General features: G+C 38.1%; 1 protein-coding gene across 1 annotated transcript in view; it reads left to right on the forward strand.

Annotated features, from left to right (window-relative positions):
- LOC138332887 (uncharacterized) overlaps positions 1-8779 on the forward strand; it is a 28241-nt gene extending 19462 nt beyond the window's left edge. Inside the window, exons 6-15 of the mRNA XM_069280890.1 lie at positions 22-166; positions 981-1056; positions 1299-1468; positions 1725-1898; positions 2110-2276; positions 2545-2693; positions 6723-6874; positions 7237-7569; positions 7751-7895; positions 8223-8779. Coding sequence (XP_069136991.1) covers positions 22-166; positions 981-1056; positions 1299-1468; positions 1725-1898; positions 2110-2276; positions 2545-2693; positions 6723-6874; positions 7237-7569; positions 7751-7895; positions 8223-8455 — 1744 coding nt within the window. The 3' untranslated portion in view covers positions 8456-8779. The remainder of the gene's footprint in view (positions 1-21; positions 167-980; positions 1057-1298; positions 1469-1724; positions 1899-2109; positions 2277-2544; positions 2694-6722; positions 6875-7236; positions 7570-7750; positions 7896-8222) is intronic.
- The last annotated feature ends 5261 nt before the right edge of the window (positions 8780-14040 follow it).

A 14040-nucleotide genomic window follows, 5' to 3' on the forward strand; every position in this document is an offset into this window, starting at 1 on the left:
TTTATTAAGTTTAATTTGTAGGCACCGACAATCTTCCCATCAGCCTCCACTTCGGTCTCCCAGCGGCCATTTTCTAGGGCTAGCACGAATACACACCACTGCAAGCATGCTAACAGCACGGTTTGCAACCTCCTTGGCCAGGCAGCTGCCAAGAACAGTGCCAAAGGTATAAAAATTCGTGTTTGTGTCAGGTTTGAAAATTTGTTTGAGTGTGAAATCTGTATTTTCATTGATATTTTCATTTCTTTCTCCAACCTTGAAAACCCGGTCGCCGGTGTGCTTGTCCTATCAAGCCGGTGTGACTGACATAGGCTCGTCTGACTGAGTTATTCATTATATATGTTCAGATAAGGCATTATATTTGTTCTAAGCATAAACGAGGACCTTCATTTGAAATTATCAATCTTGACAATGGGGATTTTATTGTGTTTCTTGTATAATTTTAGAAGAAAAATCCAAGGTGACCAATGCCAAGGTCAAAGAGCAAGTTTCGTTAAAATAGTAAAATATATTACCGACTCGTTCTTATGTATTTGCATACCCAGTGTAGGTTTCAAACTTGCACTGTTTCAAACTTGTTTCTTGTTGGCTTTGTCTAGAATTTGAGCATGCCAATCCGTCAAAATCAAAACTTTCATTTCACAATAGATTAAAAATTTCAAACACAAATAGATTAAAAATTTCAAACACAAATTATACTGTTATGCTCATACGACATAGGAGAAAATGAAATATAACAATGTCTAAAAATTCTTAATGATTAAAAGTATAACAAGTTATACCTTAATTGTAAAACTGAGTTTGATTATGGATTTTTTTCTGACATAATTGTAAACTTGTGGTCATCCTGAAATGGTGGGAGATCCAAATCCTGAAATCAGAATGGGATGACATTCATTAAATAATTTAATAAGTTATGATTTGAGAAAATATAATCGGGTAATAAATGAATTTTTTGATGATTGACTCTTTTTGGACAGGTATGTAGAAATGCCTTAGGAGCTGGTGTGGTTGCATCTAAGAAATTCACAACAACACCTGTGTCCAAAGTAGCTGGTAAGCAATTACTATTTATCTGATTATTATTTAAGTTTAAAGTCTTATTTTTTGTTCATATCGTCGAGCGTTGTAATTTCCAATTTTTTGGGTTAAAATTTATCAACAAACTTGGAAGTACCCCATATCATAAACATTTCTGGTTTCTTTTAATACCCAAATTACCTTTAGTTTAGATTTGGAATTCAAACCTGCAAATGTCTTAAACGTAATTTACATGAGTATTTGTTTGTTTTTACCAGGTGGAGAGGTGTCATCAATCTTAGAAGAAAAAATTCTCGGAGTTTCTGCATCACAAGGAAATATTGAAGAAACAGGAAGAGTACTATCCATTGGAGATGGTATCGCTCGTGTGTTTGGACTTAAAAACATTCAGGCCGATGAGATGGTGGAATTCTCCAGTGGTCTCAAAGTAAAAAACTATTTAATAACTGCTGTGAAATAATAATTTTATGTACACACAAGTTTCACAAGTCTGCAAGAAGATATTACTGTACTAATTCAGCTGATCAGTAATTAAAGTTATTTCTGACTATAAAGAGAATTGAAAGTATTAAACAGAAAAGAATTATTCAATCACTTAATTAATGTTTATTTATTTTATTGGTGCTGATATTGATTTGATTATTGCCTTCCTGCAGTAAGATAAATGTTCACTTCATTTCTAGGGTATGGCCTTGAATTTGGAACCCGACAATGTTGGTGTGGTAGTGTTTGGTAACGATAAACTCATCAGACAAGGAGATGTAGTGAGGAGAACTGGTGCCATCGTCGACGTACCTGTCGGAGAGGAGTTATTGGGAAGAGTTGTTGATGCTTTGGGAAACCCCATTGATGGAAAGGTTGGTAACAGAAAGCTGAGGAATCCATAATGCCAAGTCAGAAAATTTAATAAATTCCAACTGAAACAGGCACTATTAGCTACTGCTAGGATAACACTGATATTATCATATTAAAAGTAATTTTCTTTTTGACAAATTAATTAGAAATGTTATCTGAACATTTGCTGTTGGATCTTAAATAACAGATACTATTCAACACTTCACATTTTAGGGTGCCATCACTTCTAAGTTGAGGGCTCGTGTTGGAACAAAGGCCCCTGGTATTATCCCCCGTATCTCTGTAAAGGAGCCCATGCAGACTGGTATTAAAGCCGTCGACAGTCTTGTGCCTATTGGTAGAGGTCAGCGTGAATTGATCATCGGAGACAGACAGACTGGGTAGGTCCAATAGTCTGTGTAAATCAATTATTTTTCTTTGATTTGTTCATCGCAGCCAATGTTTATTTTCAGATTAAATGAAATAAGTTGTTAAAGTTGATTTTTGTGACAGATCATGAAATTATCAGTTATAATGCAAGACTAGACATTGATAAGTTTGCTGCTGATAATAGAATAACTGTCAAATATTAAAATTACCCTTAAAAAAAGTTTATAGACAGGTTTCAAACCAAATGTATATAATTATGTTCATCCAATTACTTTTCAGTAAAACTGCTGTTGCCATCGATGCTATCATTAACCAGAAGAGGTTCAACGACGGTACTGATGAGAAGGCTAAGCTGTACTGTATCTACGTTGCTATTGGCCAGAAGAGATCCACTGTTGCCCAGATTGTGAAGAGGCTTTCCGATGCTGGTAATGTGTCAATTTAGTATCCCTGTCATTGGATGTACAAATTCTCAAGAGCAGTACACTATAGAAAATAAGACAGCTAGTCGCATTAATGGAAATGTGTTGGTCGTATTGTAACTTTGATCAGCAAGTGTGCTGATGTAAATACAATTTCCTTACCATGTGTTATTCTGTGAGAAAAACAACAAAAAGCTTGGAAATTAAATTATTAAAGATGCTCCATCGCCGACAGAGCTTAAATGATATTCATCATTTGAACAATAATTGAGGTGTAATCGTGTATATATCTGTCACAAAAACTAACATAAAATAATTAATTTTGCCTTTGGTGCATGTGCAATTAGTACTTCATTCCATATAGGATATAGTGCCACAGAATTTTTTCGGGATGCAATTAAGTATTTTTAGGTGACCTATAGTCGTCATGCTTCGTCCGTCGTCGTGCGCCGTGCGCCGTCCGCCGTCCGTAAACTTTTCACATTTTGAACTTCTTCTCAAGTTCAACCGGTGCGATTTGGCTGAAACTTGCATGAAATGATCCTGACATGGTCCCGACAAAGTGTTGTTATTTTTCGGGTTGATCCGAAATCCAAGATGGCCGCCACAGCCGCCATCTTGAAAACACATTTTGAACTTCTTTTCAAGTTCTACCGGTGCGATTTGGCTGAAACTTGCATGAAATGATCCTGACATGGTCCCGACAAAGTGTTGTTATTTTTCGGGTCGATCCGAAATCCAAGATGGCCGCCACAGCCGCCATCTTGAAAACACATTTTGAACTTCTTCTCAAGTTCTACCAGTGCGATTTGGCTGAAACTTGCATGAAATGATCCTGACATGGTCCCGACAAAGTGTTGTTATTTTTCGGGTCGATCCGAAATCCAAGATGGCCGCCACAGCCGCCATCTTGAAAACACATTTTGAACTTCTTCTCAAGTTCTACCAGTGCGATTTGGCTGAAACTTGCATGAAATGATCCTGACATGGTCCCGACAAAGTGTTGTTATTTTTCGGGTCGATCCAAAATCGAAGATGGCCGCAGCCGCCATCTTGAAAACACATTTTGAACTTCTTCTCAAGTTCTACCAGTGCGATTTGGCTGAAACTTGCATGAAATGATCCTGACATGGTCCCAACAAAGTGTTCTCATTTTTCGGGTCGATCTGAAATCCAAGATGGCTGCCACAGCCGCCATCTTGAAAACACATTTTGAACTTCTTCTCAAGTTCTACCAGTGCGATTTGGCTGAAACTTGCATGAAATGATCCTGACATGGTCCCGACAAAGTGTTGTTATTTTTCGGGTCGATCCGAAATCCAAGATGGCCGCCACAGCCGCCATCTTGAAAACACATTTTGAACTTCTTCTCAAGTTCTACCGGTGCGATTTGGCTGAAACTTGCATGAAATGATCCTGACATGGTCCCGACAAAGTGTTGTTATTTTTCGGGTCGATCCAAAATCGAAGATGGCTGCCACAGCCGCCATCTTGAAAACACATTTTGAACTTCTTCTCAAGTTCTACCAGTGCGATTTGGCTGAAACTTGCATGAAATGATCCTGACATGGTCCCGACAAAGTGTTCTCATTTTTCGGGTCGATCTGAAATCCAAGATGGCTGCCACAGTCGCCATCTTGAAAACACATTTTGAACTTCTTCTCAAGTTCTACCGGTGCGATTTGGCTGAAACTTGCATGAAATGATCCTGACATGGTCCCGACAAAGTGTTGTTATTTTTCGGGTCGATCAGAAATCCAAGATGGCCGCCACAGCCGCCATCTTGAAAACACATTTTGAACTTCTTCTCAAGTTCTACCGGTGCGATTTGGCTGAAACTTGCATGAAATGATCCTGACATGGTCCCGACAAAGTGTTGTTATTTTTCGGGTCGATCCGAAATCCAAGATGGCTGCCACAGCCGCCATCTTGAAAACACATTTTGAACTTCTTCTCAAGTTTTACCGGTGCGATTTGGCTGAAACTTGCATGAAATGATCCTGACATGGTCCCGACAAAGTGTTGTTATTTTTCGGGTCGATCCGAAATCCAAGATGGCCGCCACAGCCACCATCTTGAAAACACATTTTGAACTTCTTCTCAAGTTCTACCAGTGCGATTTGGCTGAAACTTGCATGAAATGATGCTGACATGGTCCCGACAAAGTGTTCTCATTTTTCAGCTCGATCTGAAATCCAAGATGGCTGCCACAGCCGCCATCTTGAAAACATATTTTGAACTTCTTCTCAAGTTCTACCGGTGCGATTTGGCTGAAACTTGCATGAAATGATCCTGACATGGTCCCGACAAAGTGTTCTTATTTTTCGGGTCGATCCGAAATCCAAGATGGCCGCCACAGCCGCCATCTTGAAAACACATTTTGAACTTCTTCTCAAGTTCTACCGGTGCGATTTGGCTGAAACTTGCATGAAATGATCCTGACATGGTCCCGACAAAGTGTTCTCATTTTTCGGGTCGATCTGAAATCCAAGATGGCTGCCACAGCCGCCATCTTGAAAACACATTTTTAACTTCTTCTCAAGTTTTACCGGTGCGATTTGGCTGAAACTTGCATGAAATGATCCTGACATGGTCCCGACAAAGTGTTGTTATTTTTCGGGTCGATCCGAAATCCAAGATGGCCGCCACAGCCGCCATCTTGAAAACACATTTTGAACTTCTTCTCAAGTTCTACCAGTGCGATTTGGCTGAAACTAGCATGAAATGATCCTGACATGGTCCCGACAAAGTGTTGTTATTTTTCGGGTCGATCAGAAATCCAAGATGGCCGCCACAGCCGCCATCTTGAAAACACATTTTGAACTTCTTCTCAAGTTCTACCGGTGCGATTTGGCTGAAACTTGCATGAAATGATCCTGACATGGTCCCGACAAAGTGTTGTTATTTTTCGGGTCGATCTGAAATCCAAGATGGCCGCCACAGCCACCATCTTGAAAACACATTTTGAACTTCTTCTCAAGTTCTACCGGTGCGATTTGGCTGAAACTTGCATGAAATGATCCTGACATGGTCCCGACAAAGTGTTGTTATTTTTCGGGTCGATCCGAAATCCAAGATGGCCGCCACAGCCGCCATCTTGAAAACACATTTTGAACTTCTTCTCAAGTTCTACCAGTGCGATTTGGCTGAAACTTGCATGAAATGATCCTGACATGGTCCCGACAAAGTGTTCTTATTTTTCGGGTCGATCTGAAATCCAAGATGGCTGCCACAGCCGCCATCTTGAAAACACATTTTGAACTTCTTCTCAAGTTCTACCGGTGCGATTTGGCTGAAACTTGCATGAAATGATCCTGACATGGTCCCGACAAAGTGTTGTTATTTTTCGGGTCGATCAGAAATCCAAGATGGCCGCCACAGCCGCCATCTTGAAAACACATTTTGAACTTCTTCTCAAGTTCTACCGGTGCGATTTGGCTGAAACTTGCATGAAATGATCCTGACATGGTCCCGACAAAGTGTTCTTATTTTTCGGGTTGATCCGAAATCCAAGATGGCTGCCACAGCTGCCATCTTGAAAACACATTTTGAACTTCTTCTCAAGTTCTACCAGTGCGATTTGGCTGAAACTTGCATGAAATGATCCTGACATGGTCCCGACAAAGTGTTGTTACATCTCTGGTTGATCCCAAATCGAAGATGGCAACCATGACACTATATCTAATTAATTTCCTAATATGATTATTGCCAAGGTACTCAGATGACCGTTAAGGCCCATCGGCCTCTTGTTCATATTTTTACCTTGAAGAAAAATTAGAAGCTCAAACTTTTCAATGGTGGTAATTGTGTAAAGTATGTAACTTTTGTAACTGAAGAAAAATACTAAATCGTCTGCTCCTGTTTTTGATAGTGGAAAAACATCATTTGTCAGCGATGGAGCATCTTTAAGTAAAACATGAGGTTCAGTCATCGTAGATTCATTCATGCCACCTTACACATGAAGGTTGACTTAGTGTAGATTTATATTTGCCTTGTTACCTATGCCATGACGTTGAAACATCGGTTTGTTTACAGATGCCATGAAGTACACCATCATTGTCAGTGCTACAGCCTCTGACGCCGCCCCTCTACAGTACCTCGCCCCATACTCAGGATGTGCTATGGGAGAGTACTTCAGGGACAACAACAAACACGCTCTCATCATCTACGACGATCTCTCCAAACAGGTACGAACAATTGGTATTGTTGTGTCTCCATAACAATTTAACTTCAAAGTTCAGGATTCTATTTCTGTTTTTGACTTCTGTAACACTTCTGTTGAAGGCAATTCTCTTAAAAAAACAATAACATAAAACCAAAACAAACAACTATTGTTTTAGAATTAAAGCAAGATTGCTGCATCTAAAAAGTAAACATCTCTTGAAGTGTTGAAACTATGGTTGTCGGTAAAAAAAATTCTTGATGTTCGTCCTGAAATTTATTTTCAATATGAAATTCACTATTATGTATTGGTGATAATGACTGTTAACATGTTGATCGCTCTAAATCACTCAAACATCTAAATGTCTGTTCTTGTTATGTACTTCAGGCTGTAGCCTACCGTCAGATGTCCCTGCTGCTGCGTCGTCCCCCAGGTCGTGAGGCCTACCCCGGAGATGTATTCTACCTTCACTCCCGTCTGTTGGAGCGTGCAGCTAAGATGAATGACGATCATGGTGGTGGCTCCCTCACCGCTCTCCCTGTCATTGAGACACAGGCTGGTGATGTGTCCGCTTACATCCCAACCAATGTCATCTCCATCACAGACGGACAGATCTTCTTGGAGACTGAATTGTTCTTCAAGGGTATCCGCCCCGCCATCAACGTGGGTCTGTCGGTCAGTCGTGTAGGATCTGCTGCCCAGACCAAGGCCATGAAACAGGTATGTGGTGTAGTAGGTCCATCAGTGAGGTACCTGATTGAACAATTATTAATGGTACATCTTTACTCTAAAAGTAAAAGGTCTTATGTAAGCATACTTTCCCAGATATTGTAAACAGGTTTTCCTAACCTAAGTATTATATTTGTTTCTGTGTATGACACCTGGATACTGTGTATTGTAGGTTGCTGGCTCCATGAAGCTTGAGTTGGCCCAGTACAGAGAAGTAGCTGCCTTCGCTCAGTTTGGATCTGACTTGGATCAGGCAACACAGAACCTCCTTAACCGAGGTGTTCGTCTTACAGAGCTTTTGAAACAAGGACAGTATGGTTAGTATTTTACGAATTAAAAAAATATTTCGATGTTTCATTTGTGATAATGATTTGCATACAAGGAAAAAAGTTTATTTAAATAAAAGGATTGTTCTATAAACATTAAACTTTCCCTTTGCTATAGAGTTGTATAGTATTCTAAGGCTCTAAGATAAAGTATATTGAAAGGATAGATTTTTTTTCCGGATCAAACCCGATAAAGATTGCTTTACTTTAGGCTTTTCTTTAACTATAGGAGCTATATAGAAACTGATAATGATTATGAACTACAAGCATTTGTAATTGTGTGAAGAACTCTACAAGTAAGTTGTGATTCCATTACAGTACCCATGGCTATTGAGGAACAAGTATCAGTCATCTATGCTGGAGTCAAAGGACATCTAGATAAACTGGACCCTTCTAAAATCACATCTTTTGAGAAGCAGTTCTTGGAACACATTCGCTCCTCACAACAGGGTCTACTCCAGAAGATCCAACAGGAGGGACAAATTTCTGAGGAGACAGATGCCAAATTAAAACAAGTGGTCACAGACTTCCTTGCTGGCTTTGAGGCCTAACGTGATGTTAGACAATTAGGAACTCATATAAAATCACAACAATAGTGCAGATGGTTTTGTTTTTTACGCGAAAACTTCAAAAGCAACAAAGTGAAATCTGAAGACATATTTATGGGACAGCGAGGTTGTTAGCGGTGTGTGTGTTTGTAAAAAAATAAAAGAAAACCAGGTACTGTTACAAATGTAGAAGTGGGATTTCTATGTTTCAAATGTGCTACTAGTGTTTCAGTGGAAACATTTTCTTGTGATGCTAGACTCCATTTGTGTGTCATAGTATCTACCTGGAATCTGTTGAATGATTGAATTAAATATTAACATCCCAAACTTTTTGTTTTATATTGTATCTTTTGTGTTCTGAACAAACTTGGGGAAAATCTTATGCTCAACTTCAAAAGATGATAACAGAAAGTAATATTCTGTGTAGTTAGGTTCATTCAATCTTGAAGATGGGTAGATTTTTGTGTTGCCTGCAACGCAAAGATGACACTTAGGTATCACATGTTGGTGTTGGCGTCCGGGAAACAGATTCCGTGTGATAACTTAAGTATTTATAGTCAGATTTCAACCAAATTAGGTATATTGCTTTATATCAACGAGACCTTGGATGAATTCGATAATGGTCAAAATCCGTCAATATTTGCAAGAGTCACAGGACTTTAAAATCGTCAAAGCAGATAAATCCATGGTTTCATCTCGATAACTTACATATTTATTGTTCAATTTCAACCAAATTTTGTATTGTTTTATATCAATGAGATCTCGTATGAGTTTGATAATTGTCAAAATCTGTCAATATTTGCAAGAGTTACGGGACTTTAAAAAATTGTCAAAACAGATAAATCAAACATTTCCACTTGATAACTTTAGTTTTTATTGTCCATTTTTAACCAAATTTGGTATATTGCTTTATATAAATGAGATCTCGCAGTGGTTTGATACTGGTCAAAATCCAACAATATTTGCAAGAGTTAGGGGACTTGATAACTTCACTTAATTATCAACAATATTTTCAACTGTAAATAACTATTTTTGTGATGTTGTGCAGGTGACACATCAATCAAATTCCATGGAATTCTTTTTCACTGGAATTATCTTTAGAAAAAGATTTATTGCACAACACCCCCCAGATAAAGTTAGTTTCATATCTGGTATTGTGGTATTATCATATGAAGTTTAACCAATGTAAAAATCAAAGTACTGAAAGTACTGAAACTTAAGCCTAAAAAACCGTTACAAATCAAGAATTCTGATTTGCATTGATAACATAAATGATAAATCTCAATGTACAACAGCATGGCCATCAATTGTTGTCAAATTGCAATGGTAAAGACAATTTTTTTATTCTTTTTAATTTAAAGAGTTAATTTTCTATTTCCTTCTACTCAAAACAAAGAACATGCATTATTATGCAATACAATAATCCAAAAACATTGCAATTCCTTAGATAAATGAATTTAATATTGGTGAACATCATATCATACACATCATGTAAATTCCCAGTTGGACAACTATACATTCCAGGTGAAAGTGTTGTATTATAAATGCAAGCACTTTATCATAAAATGACAATTTATTTCATTATTGATAAACAAATAGCAAATCACAAAGTAGGGTCGACCATGATTCAATGATTTATAAATATTTCCTGACATTTTATTGTTTTTGTCATGACATTGCAATGAATTTTCAGCCAATGATAATCGCTCCAGGTCACATTACACTTTAGTGACTGTCACTGGATATCAGGCAGATAATGTGATAAATAAAACAACATACAAAAATAATACTTCCAATCTTTTATTTCATAATAACTTAACCTATAAATAATGATAGAAATGGATTATTGCACGATAAAAGAAATATAATATACTCAGAATCCATATTCTACATAAATATCCTGGCATGAGAACCACAAAACAAAGATTAACAGCAAAACAAAATATCAAAGCACTTGGGCAAAGTTCTACAAGCTTTCCCACCAAATACAACTTTTTTAAATCCACCACTGTAATATCCTCTTTTCACTCTTTATAGGCATAATTTAATCTTTAATAGCCAACTCACTTCATTTTGAAGTTCTATTCTTTAGAAAAAAGAGTGATGATTGCTGTATTATGTTTGCACACGAAAATTCACACAAATGTTTCACTAATTAATGTTTCTTGAAAAATACAAATAATGTAGCAATCAACAATTGCACTCAAGGTAGATAACTCTACTCAAAGAAAAGATGGGCTGGTGCTTTGAGGATATTTCTAAACATATGGATTAGTGACTGACAGGGCTATTTACATCTGTTTTATAGAATCTATCGGACAGATTGATTATGACGTTTCTTTTCTCCTACTTGACAGGGTTATTCCGCGGTTGCTTGGGAAAAGATAACTCTGTCTTTTACCGGGGTAGGGAAAAAACAGCTCACACGCGCTAGACAGTGACGTCACCAATACATGCATCAACCATTTTTAAGCACTGAGACGTTCTTCACTATTTCTCATTAAAGTATGGGAGAAAAACAATAAAATATGGGCCTGTCAGGTGGACAGGGATATCTCAACCCTCGTGAAAGATTTTGACCATCAACCCTGGGCAAGCTTCGGGTTGACCAGCCAAAATCTTTATTTCGGGTTGAGATAACCCTGTCCAGCTAAAAGGCCCATGTAAGATTCTATTAATCCATTAGATATGGATAAAACACATTTTCTCATCTATTATCCCCAACCCCATGTACATTGTATCAGAAATGTTGCTGTATCCCTCTCTAAAGGATTAGAGACATCATTGTATCTAATTATATACTCGACAGATTTTAAACTTACCTATCATAATTAACCTCTTGTTTGAATCCATATTTCCGTTTTCAACCTCACATTGTTCCCTTAAAACTTCATAAAAAAATATCTGAACATTTACTTAATACAGAAACCCTTCAAACACATCAGGTTTTAGTATCTTTTCAATTTCTTCACTAAAACATAGGAAAATTAAAGAATTACCGGTAAGTGAAAACATCTTAGCAAGGCACAAGGTGATTAGACTTTGAACAATTGTATAAAAGACAATAAGGCTTGAATCTCCACGGGACAGGCCTGCCTATGAGCTGCTGTAAAACCCTGTACTTTGTAGGATAAACAGTTACCTACTCCTGCATGAGAAACAAGATTCATATACATTTATACATGTACTTCAACATAAATTACCAGAGAATGCACAACAACATAAATACTGTGTCTATAATAATGACTGGTTCTGACCATGAATAAGGAAAATATTCAGTGTTCCTTGGCTCAGAATATTCAAACATTAAATCAATCAATACAATTTAAGCAAGTTTGCAAAATATTTACAATTAAAAATGTTCCTAACTCCAGAAATAAAAACATGAATTGTGGATAAATAATCATTTGGCTCTTTCAAACAAAGTGAATCAAAACAAACCTTTGCATACCTTTAAAAAGTTCAAACAAGCAACATAAATATACCGGTATACTTGTAACAAGCAAAAACAATCCAAAATAAGGAAAATCAAGATTTGAAATTAAAATATCTAAACATACGTTTCTAGGGAAAAGTCTGAACGTTATATGTATCGGTATTAGTGGAAACATGTAAACAATGCCTGATAAACTACACTTCCCATGGACTGCTGTCTCTTGTTCACATGTATTTGATCATCTTTTTTCAACATTAGTAAACATTTTGTAAAATTCTTTTCCTGTGAGAAATTCATAACTAAAATTGATAAATCATCAATATCATATGAACAAACAAAACAATGAAATAGAAACTAAAATAAAACAAGAGGCCCAAAGGGCCTTAACGGTCATCTGACTACCTTGGCAATAGTAAAATTAATTTCATATGGTGTCACTTTGTCAGGACCATGTCAGGATCATTTTCCATTTCCTTCAACAAATTTTATTTCAAACAAGAGGCCCAAGGGCCTTAACATGTAGGAAATTAATTAGATATAGTGTCATAGTAGCCTTCTTCAATTTGGGATCAACCAGAGATGTAACAATACTTTGTCGATCCATGTCAGGATCATCTCAGGCAAGTTTCAGCCAAATCACATAGGCAGAACTTGAGAAGAAGTTCAAAATGTGTTTTCAAGATGGCGGCTGTGGCGGCCATCTTGGATTTCGGATCGACCCGAAAAATAACAACACTTTGTCGGGACCATGTCAGGATCATTTCATGCAAGTTTCAGCCAAATCGAACCAGTAAAACTTGAGAAGAAGTTCAAAATGTGTTTTCAATATGGCAGATGTGCCGGTCATCTTGGATTTCGGATTGACCCGAAAAATAACAACACTTTGTCGGGACCATGTCAGGATCATTTCATGCAAGTTTCAGCCAAATCGCACGAGTTGAACTTGAGAATAATTTCAAAATGTGTTTTCAAGATGGCGGCTGTGGCGGCCATCTTGGATTTCGGATCGACCCGAAAAATAACAACACTTTGTCGGGACCATGTCAGGATCATTTCATGCAAGTTTCAGCCAAATCGCACCGGTAGAACTTGAGAAGAAGTTCAAAATGTGTTTTCAAGATGGCGGCTGTGGCGGCCATCTTGGATTTCGGATCGACCCGAAAAATAACAACACTTTGTCGGGACTATGTCAGGATCATTTCATGCAAGTTTCAGCCAAATCGCACCAGTAGAACTTGAGAAAGTTCAAAATGTGTTTTCAAGATGGCGCCTGTGGCGGCCATCTTGGATTTCGGATCGACCCGAATAATAACAACACTTTGTCGGGACCATGTCAGGATCATTTCATGCAAGTTTCAGCCAAATCGCACCGGTAGAACTTGAGAAGAAGTTTAAAATGTGTTTTCAAGATGGCGGCTGTGGCGGCCATCTTGGATTTCGGATCGACCCGAAAAATAACAACACTTTGTCGGGACCATGTCAGGATCATTTCATGCAAGTTTCAGCCAAATCGCACTTGTAGAACTTGAGAAGAAGTTCAAAATGTGTTTTCAAGATGGCGCCTGTGGTGGCCATCTTGGATTTCGGATCGACCCGAAAAATAACAACACTTTGTCGGGACCATGTCAGGATCATTTCATGCAAGTTTCAGCCAAATCGCACCGGTAGAACTTGAGAAGAAGTTTAAAATGTGTTTTCAAGATGGCGGCTGTGGCGGCCATCTTGGATTTCGGATCGACCCGAAAAATAACAACACTTTGTCGGGACCATGTCAGGATCATTTCATGCAAGTTTCAGCCAAATCGCACCGGTAGAACTTGAGAAGAAGTTCAAAATGTGTTTTCAAGATGGCGCCTGTGGCAGCCATCTTGGATTTCGGATCGACCCGAAAAATAACAACACTTTGTCGGGACCATGTCAGGATCATTTCATGCAAGTTTCAGCCAAATCGCACCGGTAGAACTTGAGAAGAAGTTCAAAATGTGTTTTCAAGATGGCGGCTGTGGCGGCCATCTTGGATTTCGGATCGACCCGAAAAATAACAACACTTTGTCGGGACCATCTCAGGATCATTTCAGGTAAGTTTCAGCTCAATCCCACTGGTCAAACTTGAGAAGAAGTTCAAAATGTGAAAAGTTAACGCACGGCGGAC

The sequence above is a fragment of the Argopecten irradians genome, chromosome 10, assembly GCF_041381155.1.
Source record: "Argopecten irradians isolate NY chromosome 10, Ai_NY, whole genome shotgun sequence".
NCBI lineage: Eukaryota > Metazoa > Mollusca > Bivalvia > Pectinida > Pectinidae > Argopecten > Argopecten irradians.